Here is an 18,149-nt window from a genome sequence, read left to right on the forward strand (position 1 = left end):
CGTGCAGGCACAAAGACGGTCGCCGCAGCTCTGCCGTTCCCTCCCGTGGGCCCCGGCACCCCCGAAGGCATCGCCGCGAGCTGACGGAGCCGGGACCCCAGCTGCTGCGGCCTCCGCTCTGGGGCAGACAGAAAATAAACACCGGACGCGCGTGGCGGAGTCTGGTCCCCCCACTGCTCTGGAGAGAGGCCCTGTTCTCTGTGGGCCACGTCGGCCCCAGGGTTTGTAGGGAGCGAGGGGGCCATCTGCACGCATGCACTCACACCCATGCACGCACGCTCACACGCTCATTCAGTACCCACACGCCTGCTCACACTCACGCACACACATGTGCACACACACGCACACTTACATACATGTATGCACCCAGGCAGTCACAGCGCACATGCTCACACATGCATTGCACCGTACAGGCACAAACACTCATTCACACACATGCACAACCATTCATGCACCCGTATGTGTGCACACAGGCAGTGCTCACCCATGCACACCCATGCATGCATGCACACATGTACACATGCATGCACTCGTGCCCACACACACACACTCATCCACACATGAACGCTCACGCACATATGCACACACAGTGAATGTTGTCACACACATAAGCAACACGTGTTCATTCACACATGCACACATATGCACAGTCCTTCGTGTGTGCACACACATCATGTGTGCAGGCACATATACTCCTTCACATTCACCCACGCCCACTCACGCACCAACATTTTAGTTCACGTTTGTTCTTCAGGGCCTCAGGACATCATCACCTTAACATGAACAAAACCAAACCAGCACATGTCCGCTGCTTCGAAAGCTCTGCTCAAACTCCTGGGGAACCGCGGCGAGAGGGCAGAGGCCGGTGCAGGATTCGGGGACCCAGGCCAGGGGAAGACACAGCCACCTTCCCCCGGAGAACCAGGCGCGGCGAGGAGGGCAGCCCTGCCCTCTGCTGGCCAGCAGGAGAAATTGCACCCATGGGAGGTCGCCTCCGGAGCACTCCTTTGACCTAAGACTGAGCCTGGTGGTGGGGTCTCTACCTAGCGCTGTGCCTCTAAGACTCCCTGGGCGGGTGAGTTCACCCTCAGGCTGTCTAGAGAACCCTGCTGAGCAGGAATCAAGGACCTGGGTGCAAGCTCAGGTTCTGGCACTTTGTAACTGGGAGGCCCTGGGCTCCTGCACTACCCCTCAGTGTGAGTGACAGGTGGGGAGAGTCCACGCCAAGGGCCTGGGTGTTGGGCACAGCACAGGGAAGTCCCAGTGTGCATCAGCTGCCAGCAGTAGCCCAGGTTCTTTGCCACAAGGCTGCTGGCCTGTGTGCCCCCACCCTGTCCCCAGCACCTCCACGTGGCTGGGAAGACAGAAGACAGGCAGAGCAGAGCAGGTGCAGAGGGAGGCTGGGGATGGCACCTGCCCGTGGGTCTGTGCACGGTCATCGCGAGGCTACAACCTCCAAGGGTCCTTTCCTTCCACACCAGGCACTCCCTGATGCTAGCGGGTACCCTGTTTCCAGCCAGCAAGGGGGAGCGGCCGGCTTCAGGGTCCCCAGGAAAGACTGCAGCACAGAGAGGGAGCCACTCTCAGAAAAGGCATCGGTCTCATCTCCTCACAGGGAGGTGTGCTCCTGCCTCCTGCCTCGGGGTGCCTGCGGGTCTCCAGCCGCAGCAGCCATGCTGTAACCCTGGAGTCACACCTGGAGGAGGAGATGTCAACGGTGGAGGAGGGAGGCCTCGCACCTGACTCCCCATCTCATCCAAGGGAGCTCTCACCCCACAGCTGACGCCTCTGTTGGGTGGGTTTCCTTGAACTTAAGGCTTCGCTCCTACTGTGGGCCAGACACTGTTCTCAGATCTCTGTGTATATATATATATAGAGGGGGGGGGGAGGGAAAGAGGGAAGGGGGAGAGAGAGAGGAAGAGAGAGAAGGAGAGGGAGGGAGAGAGATGGAGAGGGAGGGAGAGGGACAGGGAGGCAGAGGGAGAGAGGGGGGAAGAGGGAGAGAGAGAAGGGGAGAGAGAAAGAGAGAGGGAGAGAGAGAAGGAGAGGGAGAGAGAGAGGGGGAGAGGGAGGGAGAGGGACAGAGAAGGGGGAAGAGGGAGAGAGAGGGGGGGAAGGAGAGGGAGAGAGAGGGGGGAGGGAGAGGGAAAGGGAGGGGAGAAGAGGGAGAGAGGGAAGGAGAAAGAGAGAGATCTTCCATCCATTGGTTCACTCCCAAGATGGCCTCAACAGCCAGCACAGGGCCAGGCCAAAGCCAGGAGCCTCCTCCAGGTCTCCCACCTGGATACAGGATCCCAAGCACCTGGGCCATCTTCCACTGATTTCCCAGGCCATTAGCAGGGAGCTGGATCAGAAGTGGAGCAGCCGGGACTAGAACTGACGCCCATATGGGATGCTGGTGTCACAGGCTATGGCTTAACCAGCTGTACCACAAACAACCACCCAACAGGGAACTTCCAAAAGTGGGTAACTCGCACTCACATCAAGGTCTCTGTCACCCAGACACATTCTGCTCCCGCAAACCCAGCACATGCTAAGGTGTTCACTGGATCCACGCACTTGAGAGATGCATTTGCCATCCCAGGGGAGGGTGCAGGGCCGGCTTGTTGTCCCAGAGCTTGGACTTACGTCACCCACAGCCCATCACAGACACAGACCAAGGACTCGACACAGACACAGCCTCCGTCGGATCTATGGATTACAGGAAACCCACGGCTCCAGCTTCATCGTTCTTTAAAAACAGGTGCTAAGCTCTGTAGTGGCCGCAAGGACGACCATTGCAGAAGCCACCTGCAGACAGGTGGAGACCATCGCCACGTCTCGCAGGCGCCGGGTGCCGGCAGGGCCCACCGCAGACGGCGACTGCACCCCTCGCCAGCCTCCCTCCAGGGCAAGGGTTTCCCGTGGCTCACGGGGGGAGTGACACTCATTTCTGTGGGAAGCAGAGGCTGTGTGGGTCCAGCAACTGTGGGGTGCACGAGGGGTGGCCCTGGCACTTCCCAGCGCAGCCTGTGGGCTCGCTGCTGGGAGAGACCTGTGAATCCGCACAATTGCGGCACGAATGGGAGACCCCAGACTTAGGGGTGGGCTCTGGGGGGATCTCCCCAAGAGGGAGGAGAGGCATAGCACCCCACGCGTGGGCTCAGCTCCCCACGGGGACCGGGGTCATGGAGCAAAGCGGTGATAGCTCCCTTCCTTTCATCCAGGAAGGTGAAGGCCCGGACCCCTCGGGGCTCGGGGAACGCCCCCCCCCCCCAGCACAGGGATCATTCGGCTGGGCTGCTCCATTCGCTCCCTCACTGATTCATTTGTCCATCACACAGTGAGTATTTGCCGAGCCCACCGTCCAGGCCCGATGTGGGGGTGGTGAGTGTTCCCCACAACAGCAGGAGCCAAGGCCGAGTGAGAGGAGCTGCCCAGGGGCTGGGGTGCGGTGCTGGGGTTGCGGGGTGCACGCCCAGGAGCTCAAAGGGCCTGGTGAGCCAGGCACGGGTGGAGAGCGGATGTCTCCTGGAGGACGGAGGAATGACCAGTCTCGAGACAAGGGTGCATTTAGCTTCTCCCAGAAGTTCCCGGGTCCACGAGGTATAGAACAAAGCAGAGGGAGGCAAGGAGGGCAGAAGATGGGGGCCAGGGAGGGAGATGCATGGCCGGGCCTGACATGGCCGTGGTGGAACCAGGAGAGTCTAACGGCACTCAGCTCTCAGTTGGAGGCACCCTGTAGCACAGACGGCGGCGACGGCACGTGTCCCACGCAGGGCCAGCACCAGGACCCACAGGCTGAGCCGCTCCACAGGTTGGTGCCGCTTGTTCAGTGCTGGGATTCCTGGGGCAGGCAGCTCCCCACAAGTCCACAGCAGCTCCTACCGCTGCCCCCAGGGCTCCTGACCCCAGGCTGCCTGACCCAGCGCTCATCTGGACACAGCTGGGAAGGTCTCTGAGCTGGAATTAGGGTCATTATCAGCAGACCCAAGGCAGGGAGATTATCCGGGATGATCCCAGGCCCAATGTAATCCCAGGAGAGGAAGCAGAGGGGAGACAGGGCGGGGCAGGGGGTGGTAGGGGAGAGGGGGAGGGGGAGCTAATGGCGAGAAGGGCCCAGCAGCCAGCAGGCAAAGTGGGCCCTCTGCTCTCAGCCAGGATGGCCCAAGTTCCACGCAGGCGCGATTCTGCCCAGAGCTGGAGCAGGGGCGCAGCCCCAGGCCTTCACCAGGGCTAAGACCCTGGCAGGAACGTAGCCTGACGCGGCAGGAAGCTGGGTGGGAAGGAGTGCGCAGGGCGGCGTGGGGCGGAGCCGCTGCTCCCGCTGCAGAGTTCCGGCTGCAACAGAAAACGGATGCCCACGCCGCACCGGTTACTCCTGCAGAGCGGGGATCCCAGTCCTGCCTCAGCCTCCACGGGGTGGGGGAAGCGAGGCTGGGGGGGGGGTCGAGGGCAAAGGTCACACAGGGACGGTGGGGGGCAGGGGGCTGCTCGCACCTGCCCAGCCCTCAGGGCCTTCTGCCACCTCTGGGTGCCCCACACTCCTGCCCTGTTGGGGCAGAAGAGGGACACAGTCACGTCTGACAGCAACCTGGACCTGAGCCAATGGAACAAATCAGATGGAGCTGGGTGGGTAGATCTGCCCACTGCTCACCTGCAGGGCACACAGGATCCTACCTGCAGGGCACATGGGTCCCACCTGCCAGACACACAGAATCCCATCAGCAGGGCACACGGAATCCCACCTGCAGGGCACACGGGTCCCACCTGCAGGGCACATGGGTCCCACCTGCAGGGCACATGGGTCCCACCTGCCAGACACACAGAACCCCATCAGCAGGGCACACGGAATCCCACCTGCAGGGCACACGGGTCCCACCTGCAGGGCACACGGGTCCCACATGCTGGGCACAAACAATTCCACCTGCCAGACACACAGAATCCCACCTAAGGGCACACGGGTCCCACCTGCCAGACACACAGAATCCCACCTAAGGGCACACGGGTCCCACCTGCAGGGCACGTGGGTCCCACCTACACAGGAGGGCTCTTTACTGCCACTTTTTGTTTCCAAGGCACGCACTTCAAAGGGACAGCCAGAGTTGAGGAATCTTTTAAGGGCCCCCAAATTAGCCACTAAGAATGAGCTTTGGCCTGCTGCTAAATGTTTTCCAGAACAAAAAGAATAAAAATTAAGGCTTATAAGAGACGGGATAGCAAACTGGCTAAGACCCCAGGGGCTGCCACGCAGAGTGCTCAGGTTCAGCTCCCAGCTGTGGCCTTGGGCAAACCCTGGAGCCCTTGACATCTCTTCTGTGGGCAGGGTCCACTCCACAGCGGAGCCTGCCTCCCACACAGATGCGCAGAGGGCTCGGCAGCGGGCACAAGCTGACGCGATGGCCACCGTCCCTGCAGTCGCCCAGGCCTGCACCGTGCGACCCCACGGAAGCCTGAAACGTGAGCAGCGCGGAATATTTTGCACTTTCACCCGCGACCGTGAAGCTCCAGGTTGGAAATCGTCTGAGGCACAAGAGATCTCTTATTCTTCGTTATGACCAACATTTAACCGAGCAGTAACAACCTTGAACTGATTTATCACGATGTCTCACATAGTACAGGAGAAATTCCGGGTGGGCAAAACCATTAACATAAAAACAGATATGGACACACACAGCGAGGCGCCAACGTGCCAGCGTCCTCATCAAGCACGCTGGTGTGGTCAGACTGGCCGGCGAGTCCGACGCGCGGAGACAGGCCATGCTCAGCCAGGACAGCGGCTCTGGGCACTCCCAGGTGGGGAACTGGACTAGGAAGCTCATCTGGTGGAGTCTGTTCTGAGTTTTGACCTCTGGTAAAGGCAGCGACCCTGCGGTCCCAATGTGCAGGCTGCACTCAGCACGGAGCAACAGGTCTGTCTTGACTCCCAGGAGCATCCCAGGGAGGGAGGAGGAAGGCCTGGGATAGAGCACGGGGCAGGGGGCCTAGAGGGAGGTCCCCGCCAAGGGTGCCCCCAGGCACCGGTACAAAGGGGTCAATACTAGGGAAGGACCCAGGTCTGGACACGCCTGCTGCCGCTTCAGCTTGCAGAAACGGTGGCTGAGTCATCGCAAGCGTGGAAAACTGCGATGTGCTTTTGAGGGGCCTGGAAGCCTCTCCCAACAGCAGAGCCAGCTCCCAGCACCGGCACTCACGCAAGGAAGCCGCCCAAGCTGCTTCCCGCAGCTTAAGAGGCAAGGTTGCCAAATGCAGAGTCTCGGGCCACCTGGTTCTCCCAGAGGGGAAGCCAAAGCTGTGTCGGGAGAGGCCCCAGGAGCCGTAAAGATGGGGCTCCCCGTGGGGTGCTCAAAGAAGGGACTACCTCCCCCCAGCCCTCGCCCCCAGAATCTCCCACTCACACGCTCAGTCAGGCCACACAATTTGCAGTACACCTGCCACACGCCTGTGCACACACAAGAACAAGTCCCCTAGCAAGATTACTGTGCTGGGGGCCCGGGACTCGGTCACGGTCATACACAGAACAAGTACAGTGGGAGGAGGGAAGGGCTGGGGGCGGAGTCCCCGGGGAGACGGGGCAGGCGCCTCCGAGGGTCTCTCCCATGCAGACACACAGGACTCAGCCACAAGCAGTGACAACGCAGCGGCGACGTGAAATGCTACCTACCAGGGGCCTCATCGGGGACCCTGTGCCCAGGGTTCTATCTGAGGCTGGCCACACACCTCCTCCGGGCAGGGGCCAGAGGTCCAGACTGCAGGAGGGAGGCAGGTGTTCAGCACGAACCCCGCCCATGTGCATGGCAGGCACACGGAGCAGTGGTGGGAATCCTCCTGCCACCCAGGGTCTCGGTCACCACGCGCCAGCAGCAGTCTGAGGACAGCAGCCCCAGGCCTGCTCCCTGGGATCTCTCTGCACAACTCCAGAGAATGATAAAGGCAACACGGAATACAGAGGGGTCTGCTTTAGGCTCAGGGCTACAAGAGGCGGGGGCTGTTTGGATTGCGTGCCTGGGGGTCTTTTCCAACACTGGGCACAGCATCGGCTCCAGCTCCCATGCTCTCCTCACAAGGTGACCTTGCACCCTCCCTCCGACTGGTGGGGCCCGCAGTCACCCTCCCCCACACCAGTGTGGCAGGTCCCGTGGCCACAGGGCGGGTACTGATTTCCAAGGTGGTCTATAGACAGCGACAGAGTGTGCACCTGTTTCACCAGGGACGGTCACTCCTGGAACCCAAGCTGCCCAAGCAGAGCCGGCGTACCGATCCCAGGCCCAGGCCCCCAGCCCCAGCTGAGCTCCCGGCTCTCACGGGCCGAACCAATTCCCCAAAATTCTTGCGTGGAAGTCCTCAGCTCCAGTACCTCCGAATGTGACCGAGCGTGCAGACAAGATCCTTGAGCAGGTGCTGAAGCTAAAACATGCTGTCTGGTGGGCCCTAGGTCAGCCGGGCTGGCATCCCCCGGTGGAGAGAAGATCTGGACAAGCAGCAGGAGACAGCAGGGCCACAAGCGCCCAGGGAAAAGGCCACGCAAGGCAGCCGTCTGCGAGCCAGAGAGAGACCGCACCTGCTGGCAGCTGACTGCCGACGTCCAGCCTCCAGAGCCTTCCGTGGCTTCGGTGAGATGGCCTGGGCTGACAGACAGCAGCCACGCTAGCCGGGCCCCTCGGAGCAGGGAGCAGTGGAGACCAGCCATCCTGCTGAGCCCGGCCCAAGCCACAATGGAGGGGCAACATGGAACGCCTGCTGTGGCGTGCAGCCCGGGCTGGGGAGGCCAGTAGGGTCTCTCTGCAGTGGGAACCCTGCGGCTGAGCCTTGAGGGGTGCAGTGGAGCCCCCCATCTTTGCTGGAGCCAAGGAGGGCTAAGCTCAGGCTAAGAAAGTGTGGCTGCCGTAACAAGCCTCCCAGACCCCCACACTCACGAGACCACCAGTGCTCGCGCTCTCGTTCCAGTCCACATCAGCTCAGGTCAGACCCAGGCTGAACAGCAACCTCTCTCCGCAGCTCTGTGGTCTGGTGGCAGGTGCACTGGGCAGGTGCACCTGTGCCGGGGGTGGGCGGGGCCCCTGCATGCTGCATCCCCATTGGCTTCTGTCCCCCGGGCTCCTCCAGCTCCCACGGGGAGGGACGTGTCCTCCAACTCCAGGGAAGACAATTTTGAGCAGAACTGGAATCGCCTAATGTACCAATACCAACACTGGCGGCAGCACAGGAGGGAGCACTTGGCTTTCAGCACACCGAGCTCCGGGGCCGGGGGCAAGGGCAAAGCGTGACGTCACCGCATGGTTAGACACGGCAGGACAGGAACCCAGCACTGTGGCTGGGCCCGGAGCCTGACCCTGGGCCCCAGGGAGGTCACAGCACAGGCAATGCCTGCGGTCAGAAATCCAGAGACAAGCAGAGGCTCCGAGCCCCCACAGCTGTGCTAAGGAGCGTGGGAGTGAGAGGCCGAGGGTCCACGCCCCTCGCCCCCAAACACCCCTCTGGCTGTGGTGCTGGCCACAACCCCTCACTGCTGCCCACCTGGGCGATGGCAGAGGCCAGCCCAGGGCAACACTGGCAGAGGCCTCCGACCCCTGGATGCCAGGAGCAGCTCCCGTGTTTGTTTGTTTGTTTGTTTTTTGGACAGGCAGAGTGGACAGTGAGAGAGAGAGACAGAGAGAAAGGTCTTCCTTTGCTGTTGGTTCACCCTCCAATGGCCACCGAGGCCAGCGCACCATGCTGATCCGATGGCAGGAGCCAGGTACTTATCCTGGTCTCCCATGGGGTGCAGGGCCCAAGCACTTGGGCCATCCTCCACTGCACTCCCAGGCCACAGCAGAGAGCTGGCCTGGAAGAGGGGCAACCGGGACAGAATCCGGCGCCCCGACAGGGACTAGAACCCGGGGTGCCGGCGCCGCTAGGTGGAGGATTAGCCTATTGAGCCGCAGCGCCGGCCAGGAGCAGCTCCTTACAACAGCTCTTGGCCAGCGCCGCTGTTCACTAGGCTAATCCTCCGTCTTGCGGCGCCGGCACACCGGGTTCTAGTCCCGGTCAGGGCGCCGGATTCTGTCCCGGTTGCCCCTCTTCCAGGCCAGCTCTCTGCTGTGGCCAGGGAGTGCAGTGGAGGAAGGCCCAAGTCCTTGGGCCCTGCACCCCATGGGAGACCAGGATAAGTACCTGGCTCCTGCCATCGGATCAGCGTGGTGCACCGGCCTCAGTGGCCATTGGAGGGTGAACCAACGGCAAAGGAAGACCTTTCTCTCTGTCTCTCTCTCTCACTGTCCACTCTGCCTGTCAAAAAAAAAAATTAAAAAAAAAAAAAACACAGCTCTTGAAGCTGGCACAGCAGAGTCAGGGTGCGGTGCAACAGGCACACGGTGGCCGTCCCCAGGGAGCCAGGGCACACACACACACACACACACACACACTCTCCCATACCAGAACCCACACAAAACCACCGGAACACACATTCACACTGACTCACATGCACACCAGCGCACACATGAACACAGAGGCACATATTTGCATACCCCAACACACACGCCCCACACATGCACACAGAGGCACACTCACGCCAGCACCCTCACCCGTCAGGACGACCATCCCTGGCCTCACGCTGCTGCCCTTGTCCTGCGTGGGCACCCATTGCTCCAACACGATACTCACCTACCCACGCACCCTCTGGTGCTGGCGCCTGAGAGGCCCGGGGAGCAGCAGGCGTGAACCTCCTATGCAGCGTCCCCTGTGCTCCCGGTGCGAGGCCACAGGCTGCAGGATTCCACCCCATCCTGAGTGGGGGGCACAGACAGTGACGCCCACTGGGAGGCCGGTGAGCCTGGAAAGACTCAGGACCAGAACTCACATCCATGCAGGCAACTGAGGCCAGCGGAGGACCGGCCCCACGCCCCACCGACAGCACAGCCCACCAGCCACACTGAAGAAACCTGACACAAGCAAGGGTGGCAGTGGCCGCTGTGGTTCTGCCCTAAAATCGGGGGCTCCCGCACTGGGGCAGCACGCCCGGCTGCAGCAGGTGGCCTGCGACAAGCGCTGTCAGGAAGCTGCGGGGCTGGGAGCCCGGCGTGGTTCCCTGGGGGTCTCAGGATCCTCCACAGCCAGGGCGCCCCCAAGGGGTCTCCTTCCTGGGGCCTCGGCCCTGGAAAGCTGCCCAGCCCTGAGGATTCGGTAAATGCATAACCGAATGTTCGTCCTATTAACAAGTCATACATGTTATACGTCAGAAAACAAACCCAGCTTTGCCTTGTAGTTCAGCAGAGGGAGGGTCCACCTCGGGTCAGGTGTAGACAGCCCAAAGGCACCCCAGCCCACGGCTCCCGCCTGTGCTGACACGGAGCTAGGGCGCCCCGCAGAATCAGCAGGAGCCTGGGTTGAACACATCACTCTGGGATCCCCACTGGAAGTCAGTATGCTCCCTACACAGTCACAAAAGTAAACTACAGTAGACACAATCAACATGAAGAAAAGCATGGGGCCACTGCTGTGGCATGCTGGGTTAAGCCCTGCCTGTGATGCTGGTGTCCAGGGTGCCGGTTCAAGACCCCGCTGCTACACATCCCATCCAGCTCCCTGCTAATGTGCCTGAGAAAGCAGCAGAAGATGGCCCAAATGCTTGGGCCTCTGCACCCATGTGGGAGACCTAGAAGAAGCTCCTGGCTCCAGCTTCAGCCTGGCCCAGCCCCAGCTGTTGTGGCCATCTGGGGCATGAACCAGTGGATGGAGGATCTCTCGGTCTCTTCCTCTCTCCTTGTAACTCTTTCAAATAAATAAATCAATCTTAGAAAGAGAGAGAGAGAAAGAGAGAGACAGAGAGAAAGAGAAAGAGACAGAGAGAGAGGAAGGAAGGAAGGAAGGAAGAAAAGTAGTTACACAAGCATGAAAAGGGAGCCTGGGTTGCGGTGCAGCAATGGAACTCACTGTGTGGGACACCCACATCCCAAATCAGAGTGCCGGGCCTGGGATCGAGTCCTGCTAATGCGCCAGGGTGGCCCAAGTACTTGGGTCCCGGCCACCCACGTGGGTAACCCAGGTAGAATTCCTAGTTCCTGGCTTCAGCCTGGCACAACCTTGGCTGTTGCAGGCCTTCGGTAAGTGAACCCAGAGGATGGCCACTCTCTCTCTCTCTCTCTCTTTCTAACTCTATTTCTCTCTCTCTCTCTCTCTCTCTCTCTCTCTATCTCTATTTCTCTCTCTCTCTCTCTCTCCTTCTGTCATCCTGCCTTTCAAATAAATAAATCTTTGAAAAGAGAACATGGGCAGAAATATTTATGGCACCCACCTTGGTTTGCCCAGGACTGGGGGCTCCCTGGGAGTTGGGCCAGACAAGGCTAACTCCCTGGTAAACTGAGGGAACTTGTCCACTCTGAGGTTGAGGCAGAAAAAAGATTCCTGAATGAAGACACAAAAGCAAAGGCAGAGAGAAAGAAAAAAAAAAAAACTGGATCCATTTTACTACATCAAAGCTAAAACCCTCTACTCATAGACACTGAAGACAAAGCTATCAGAGAAGCCACAGAGAGGGCAAGAATGCTCGCAGCCGACAGAGTGCTAGAATCCAAATTCTAGAAACCGCTCCTACGAACTCACTAGAAAAAGACGAACACCACAGAAAAGAGGGCTAAACAGACGTGGGGGCAGCGCACAGAGAGAGATCCGAGCTCAAGCCATTGAGGGAATGCAAATTAAACCAAGGACATTCCCCTCTTCTGTGCGATCGGCCAAATTTCAGACTCAGACAGCAAGTGCTGCTGGGAGAAGCGTGGTCTCAGACGCTGCAGCGGGAGGCGACACTGCCACCAGGGGAAACTCAGACACACTCATCCTCTGTCCCAGGAAGCCCATGTCTCAGAACGTGCCGCCTGGAGAATCGCACAGGTGCACCAGAGGCCCCCCAGGGTGCTCTGAGAAGCGCCCAGGGACAACACTGGCAGAACGCCATGGAACACGCTTGGAACCCAGAGGAATCGCTAAGGTTCATCGCTGGGTAAAACCCGTCACTTCCAGAGAGAGCCACCCTAATGGTGCTGTTTACTGGGACAGCTCATTTGCAGGAAGCAGCACTGCTTTGTCCACTAAGACCTAGAAGCTTCTGTGGTATAAGTCTGCTGGGAGAATGCAACAGTGGCTACCTGCGGGGAAGAAGGAGGAGAGGAGGAGCGAGCGGCGTTGAAGGGAGATTTGAGCCTCACAGCTAACGTCTGCATTTCTCTCTTGGAGAATCACTCATGATGTACTAGCACAACCCTACACGTCTGTGTGTGTGTGTGTGTCCAAAGACTCTGTCAGCCTGCATCGGACAACAAGATATCCATGCTTCCAAAAAATTATCTGTAAGGCCCAGACTTGTTCCAACAATCGCCACCTTCCCTTAAAAATGGAGCGATCAACTTCGTAGTCGGCCAGGTTCATCTGATGGGATGGCAGGTGCCTGGAACGAGGACCAAGAGGTGAGAAAGTGAAGTTGAAGAAGCAGCAGGCCTCAGGACCAGAGCAAGGCAGGTGTGCCCTGAGCACCTGGGCAGGAACCCAAGAGGGACAGGAAGACCTTGCACTAGGTCACAACCCTGAAGGGGCTGTCACCTGCTGTGGGATGTCCCAACTCTGCCTTCCCATCTCCAAGCACACACTTGTCACAGGAAAGGAAGCCGAAGCCACAGCGGGTTCTGCAGGTCAGGTGAGCACAGGGGAGGGGTTCCCACACTGCCGAGGGGCAGGTGCACATGTGCCTGACTTGTGCTGGGCCCCATCTCCTGCTGACGGTCCCCTGCCTTCCCGGCGGGATTCTCAGGCCCAGCTACCGAGGGCACGTGGGCTCCATCCTGGCTGGGGGAGGCCTGGGTGCTGGGCTCTCAGCAGGCTCTGGCTGTGGTCACTGGAGCCAGGGCCAGTGACGTGAGCCAGCCTGGGCCCAGGACCGGCACGGAGATGCTAGCTGGAGCCACTGCCACCTGTGCTCTGGGGCTGCTGTTCCCTGAGCCCACAAGCCAGTCCTCTGCTTCCCCAGGTCTGGCCCATTTCGCTCTCGCTACCAGAGCCAGCTGGTTGTCATTCGGATTTCAAAAGAACCTGGCAGCTCAGCTCCAGAGCCGCGGGGGGACCCCGGAGTCCCGGCCATCCAGGAGCCCTGCTCTGCCCGGCTCTGAGCTCACCGAGGAACCAGGCCCCGATTCCAAACCGCCCCCTGTGGCCCCTCAAGCCTCAACCATTAATGAGCATTAGCCGGGACCTGTCATGATCTCATCCATCATGCCTTTCCCTTCAAAAAAAAAAAAAAAAAACTTAAGAAAAAGGTAGAACGAAAACCTCATTTGATGCAGAAATAACCCGGTACGAGTCAGCACTTCCTAATCAGACTTCGAAGTCGGTAAGAATGATAAGAATGAGTGCCTAATTTGATCTAAATTAAAGCCCCGAAATAGCACATTATCCCTTTAAGTTGGGAATTAAGATTCACCGGGAAGCAGCCACACAAATCAAGGGAGCCAGGCCTCAGTGGCAGCTGGACAAGTCCTGGTTCCAGAAGGAATGAGGTCAGGAGGACCTTGTCACGCTCCGGCCATCAGAATGGCCACAGAGCTGTGGACTCACAGCCTGGGCCTGTCCTGGGGGCCCAGCACCTTGCTCCAAACCAAAACCTGCATTTGGACCAGGGTCCTAACAGCCACCCTCTCCTCCTGGGACCCCCCCCCACCCCGGGTGACCTTCATTCTGTGCCAGCCCCACCCTGATGAACCACAGATCGGAGCCAGCAGGCCAACTGTAGCCCCAAGCCCCAGACCCACATCTGCCCACCCTACAGGACGTGGCCTCTCCACCCCAGCAACGCGCCCCCTCCTCCCTGGCCACACCGCTGCCCTCCCACTGCTCACGCAGGTCAGCAGCTGGCCCTGGCAGTCCTCCCTCTGGAAGGCCCCTGTGCATCTCCTGTGCGCACCCCCGGTGTTACCCTCCCGTCCTCTGCCCCCCAGCGGCCAGGATGAGCCTCGTCTCAGATAACGCAGGCCATCTGCTTCCTAGGTTCCTCAGCCTGCAACTGCCAGCACCCTCGGACCATGCGCACAACATCCCAGGGCCTCGTCAGGACCCCCTCCTGCCCCCTCCCCAAACACGGCCCCGTCGGTCTGCCTTACTCACCACCCTCAGCCGCCCTCCGCAGCTCCCCAGTCCTGAGCTAATCTGCACCTGGGGCCCCTGCTGGACGCCCGCACTCCCCACCTTCACACAGCTCCCTCCCCCCAGCTCAGGTCTGAAGCCAAACTCCCCAGGCCACCTTGGCTAATGCAGCCCCTACCCTTCCCCCTCTCGGGCCCCCTTCTCCCTAGCGCGTCCCTGCACGGACACTATCTGTTCTGCTGCGTCCCCTGCCACACACGTCCCCCTCCTCCCTCCACGAGGAGAAACACCCTGGGGCCCGGCAGCTCCTCCTGGCCCTGACCCCAGCCCCAGCCCAGCGATGCATGCTGACCCACTGACTACACTCTCTGCTTCCTCCTGCCCAAAAGTGGGCCAGCAGCTGCTGAGCCCTGCCATACAGCACAGCCCAGAGGCCACGCACCCTTTCTCGAAGGCCCGGAGCCTGAAGGGAGCACGCAGAGCAGGTACAGGGTCCCGGGAAGACGCAGACGGGTCACATAACTCACAACGGCTCTGCCACAGGGCCGAAGGTCAAGGTCGGAACTGTCCTTCCGCCAAATCCTACCGGCAATGAGCCTGACGGCACGCTGGGCGCCCACATGTTGCTGATGGGGGGAGGATGCTGGAGGGAGAGGAAGCGGGGCTCCTACGCACCTGCTGGGTGCAGACCTGGGTAGGGGGTGCTGTCCCCACCAGAGGGGGACACACTGGTCCCCAGCTCTGCCCAGGAGCTCCTCCCTCACAGGTTCTGATGCTTGCAAGTGCTCCGAGGGCCTGGCACAGAGCAGGCTCCTGGAGCAGACCCCCGGACCCCACCACCCCAGCGTCCCTGCCCCCTCCAGCCTCCACCGAGGGTTTCCCAACCTCAGCCCCAACATCTCCCACTCATCGACTGCTTGGTGATGAGGTGGGAGGGGCCCAGCAGGTATCCTGGGGCATCTGGCGGCTTCCCTGCCTTTCCCTGCTGGATGCCAGTGGCCCCACATACACGCCAAGAGTGACAACCAAAACTGCTGGGGGGGGGGCAGCAGGATGACACCCACACCCACCCCGTGAGCGCCTCTGATAAGAAGCACACATGCTCCTAAAACCTGGCTTTCCTGATCGGCCTGACCCTGGGATCACCTGGGGCACAGGAGCTCTGGAAGGACCCGGGTGGGCGCAGAAGCCCTGGACTACAGTCCCCGAGGGGATGTTTGCCCAGGGGCCTAATTCTCCTCCACTCGGGCTGGCCTAGTCCCCAGGTGACCTGAGTCCTCCCCTGCTGCCCAGCACCTCCTCCCTGGCCCAGGCAGGGCTCTCACCACTCCCCAGTTCCCTCGTGGCCCCTCTCCAGAGATCCGGTCGCTTTAACTCGGGCTGGCTCTGCTCCAGGGCCAGGGGACTGCAGGACAGGTGCAGGGGCCCGACCCAGTGGGGCCAGGCCTGCGGTCCTCCCTGGAGAAGAAGACGGAACAGAGGCGGGGCTCTCCCTGGGGGGCGAACGCTGCCCACGAGAGATCCCAACTACTGCTCCCAAGTCCCAAGAACCCAGTCGCCCCCGATGCCACAGATGCTGAAACCGACGCGGCGCGGGGTCAAGAACCAGGCGCAGGGGATCCTGCCGCTAGCCAGGGGCTGTTCCAAACCCGGGGCCGTCCTACCCCAGCGCGCGCTCTCCAACGCCGCCCGCCCTGCCCCGGAGTGGGGACAGCCTCGCGGCTTTGCCGCAGTCCGGAGGAGCCTGCCCCCTTGGCTGGGGGCGCGCGGGCACCCTGGCCTCCCGCAGCGGCCAAGGGCCGGGCGCGGGTTCCGGCGGGGCTCGTCCGCAATCCCGCGTCCAGCCAGCACCCCGGTCCCGCGGCGCGCGCTTACCTTGCGCCGGGCCTCGGGCTGCGGCGGCGGCGGCGGCGTCCCGGGTCCCGAAGGCGCGCAGCAGCGAGTGCAGAGTCGTGGGCCAGCGGGCGCGCCCCCCGCCTCGGCCGCGCATCCCGCGGAGGCCGCCAGAGTCCCGGGGCTGCGTCCGCCCCGCGGAGCGAGGGGCCGAGTCGCGGCGGCGGGCAGGCGCCGGCAGGGCGGGGCGGGACCCAGGCCTGGGCGGCGCCGCCACGCGAGGCCGGCCCCTCTGCTGGGCGGGGGCGCAGAGGGGCTCCGCCGTGACCTTGCCTCCCTGATCCTGCTTGGGTCTGCAGGCTGGCCCTGGCGGCCGCAGCGGTGGCGACTTCTGCGCTGCGCGGGGCCTTCAGGGATGCCCTGGAAACGTTAAAGTGACAGCGGGGTGGGAGGAGTTGGAACCGCTTGGGGACCCTGGGCAAGTCCCTGGACCTGTGAGAGCCTCAGTGTTCCAGTGTGTAAAATGGGCTTGGGGAGGATGAAGAAATGGCGGGGATCCGGACGCTAGCGAGCACCTGATGCTGCCTAATGTTGGAGACTCCTTGGCTGGTGTCCTGTCTGTCCTTGAAATAAACACTGTTGTAAAAGACAAGCTGCCCCGCGCAAAGCAGGCGCCTCACAGGGACACCGGTTCGAGTCCCAGCCACTCCACTTCCAATGCAGCTCCCTGCTAATGGCCTGGGAAGGCAGCGGAGAATGGCCCAAGTGCTTAGGCCCCTGCACCCACGTGGGAGACCTGGACGAAGCTCCTGGCTCCTGGCTTCGGCCTGGCCCAGCTCCAGTGGTTGCAGCCATCTGGGGAGTGAACCAGTGGATGGAAGATTGCGCTCTTTCTCTCCCTCTGAATGTGCCTTTCAAACCAAATCAAATAAATCTTTAAAAAATATAAATAAAGACACCAAAAGATCTAGCCTTCTGGGGTCATGCTTGTAGCCAATTCCCTCAAGAACCAAGAACTCACCCGTGCCACTCCCAGCTCCCCCAGCAGGGGGCACAATCTGGAGACCCCTTCACCCACAAGCACCTTGGAGGCAGTCCCTGGCCTCAGACAGGCCCAGGGACTTCATCAGCATCCGGGCAGCCAGGCCACCAGGAGGGGTACCAGGAGCCTTCATCCCTCGGGGGGCTCCGAGCCCAAGCCCCAGAGAAGCCCCCCACCACTGGAAGTTTTCACAGCTCCGCCAAGGCCTCGGGAGCCCCTGTCCAGTCCCCCAGCCGCTCCACTGGCTCTGGCCTCATAGCTGCTGAGCACAGAGCCGGGAGGTGGATGGGGCGGCATCCTACCCCCTGTAACCCACCACATCTCGCCTCCCCTTCAGAACGCAACAGTGACAGCTAGCCGCCAACACTGGGCTGCGCTGTGCCTCAAGCACACCTCACAGGTGATACGGTGCAACTCCCCAGCGTGCCTCTGTGAGCCCCTTGCTCCATCCCTCGCCCTGCTTCCTTCTGTCCTGTCCCACCAGCTCTCCCAGGGTGGCTGTTACCAAGCCCTGCTTTTCTGAGGGAGAAACTGAGGCTTGGAGGAGTACAGTACCTTGCCCCAGAGGGCCATGGGAGGGTGGAGTCAACCCCGTGCTTGTACACAGTCCTTGTTCTCTCCTCACTGCAAACCCAGCAGTGAACTCCCCCCTGAGCCACCCTCGGCAGATGGTCCTCCCTCCTCCAAGCCCCCAGCACCGCGGGCACCCACGCATCCCAGCACAGGCGACACCACGCATCCACTGCGCCCCAGAGAACAGAAGTGGCCCTGGCCTCTCCAGGCCACCTGCTTTGCCGCCCTTGTCCTGGGCCTGTGACCAGCTCTGACCAATCAGCATCCTCCCTCCCCCTGTCCTTACTGCTTGGGACGGGAGAGCTGTTTCACATGTGGGACTTTGCGGAGCCAGGAGAGAGAAGCCCTGCACTGCAGGGGACCGGCCTGGACTCCTGGGGACCACCGAACCCACACCAGAGGAGCCCAGGGCGGGGGCGTTCTGTGGCTGCTGGCATCGTCAGCTGAAGCACCTGGGGCCAGCTGTGCCTGAGGGCGGCCCTGTGGAGGGCTGGGCTTTTCAGTCCCCGCCCCCAGCCGACACCCTGGGAGACAGACCCAAGGTGCAAAGAGAACCCGCGTGCGCTCATTCCTGTGGCCCCCTCCCCCACCCCTTGCCTCTGGTGCGGCACGGGGC

At 61.3% G+C, this 18,149-nt stretch overlaps 1 protein-coding gene across 1 annotated transcript in view; it reads right to left on the reverse strand.

Moving 5' to 3' along the window:
- PHACTR3 (phosphatase and actin regulator 3) overlaps positions 1–16,144 on the reverse strand; it is a 225,847-nt gene extending 209,703 nt beyond the window's left edge. Inside the window, exon 1 of the mRNA XM_051835075.2 lies at positions 15,961–16,144. Coding sequence (XP_051691035.2) covers positions 15,961–16,075 — 115 coding nt within the window. The 5' untranslated portion in view covers positions 16,076–16,144. The remainder of the gene's footprint in view (positions 1–15,960) is intronic.
- Positions 16,145–18,149: the final 2,005 nt, after the last annotated feature.

Source organism: Oryctolagus cuniculus, chromosome 11 (assembly GCF_964237555.1).
Source record: "Oryctolagus cuniculus chromosome 11, mOryCun1.1, whole genome shotgun sequence".
Taxonomy (NCBI): domain Eukaryota; kingdom Metazoa; phylum Chordata; class Mammalia; order Lagomorpha; family Leporidae; genus Oryctolagus; species Oryctolagus cuniculus.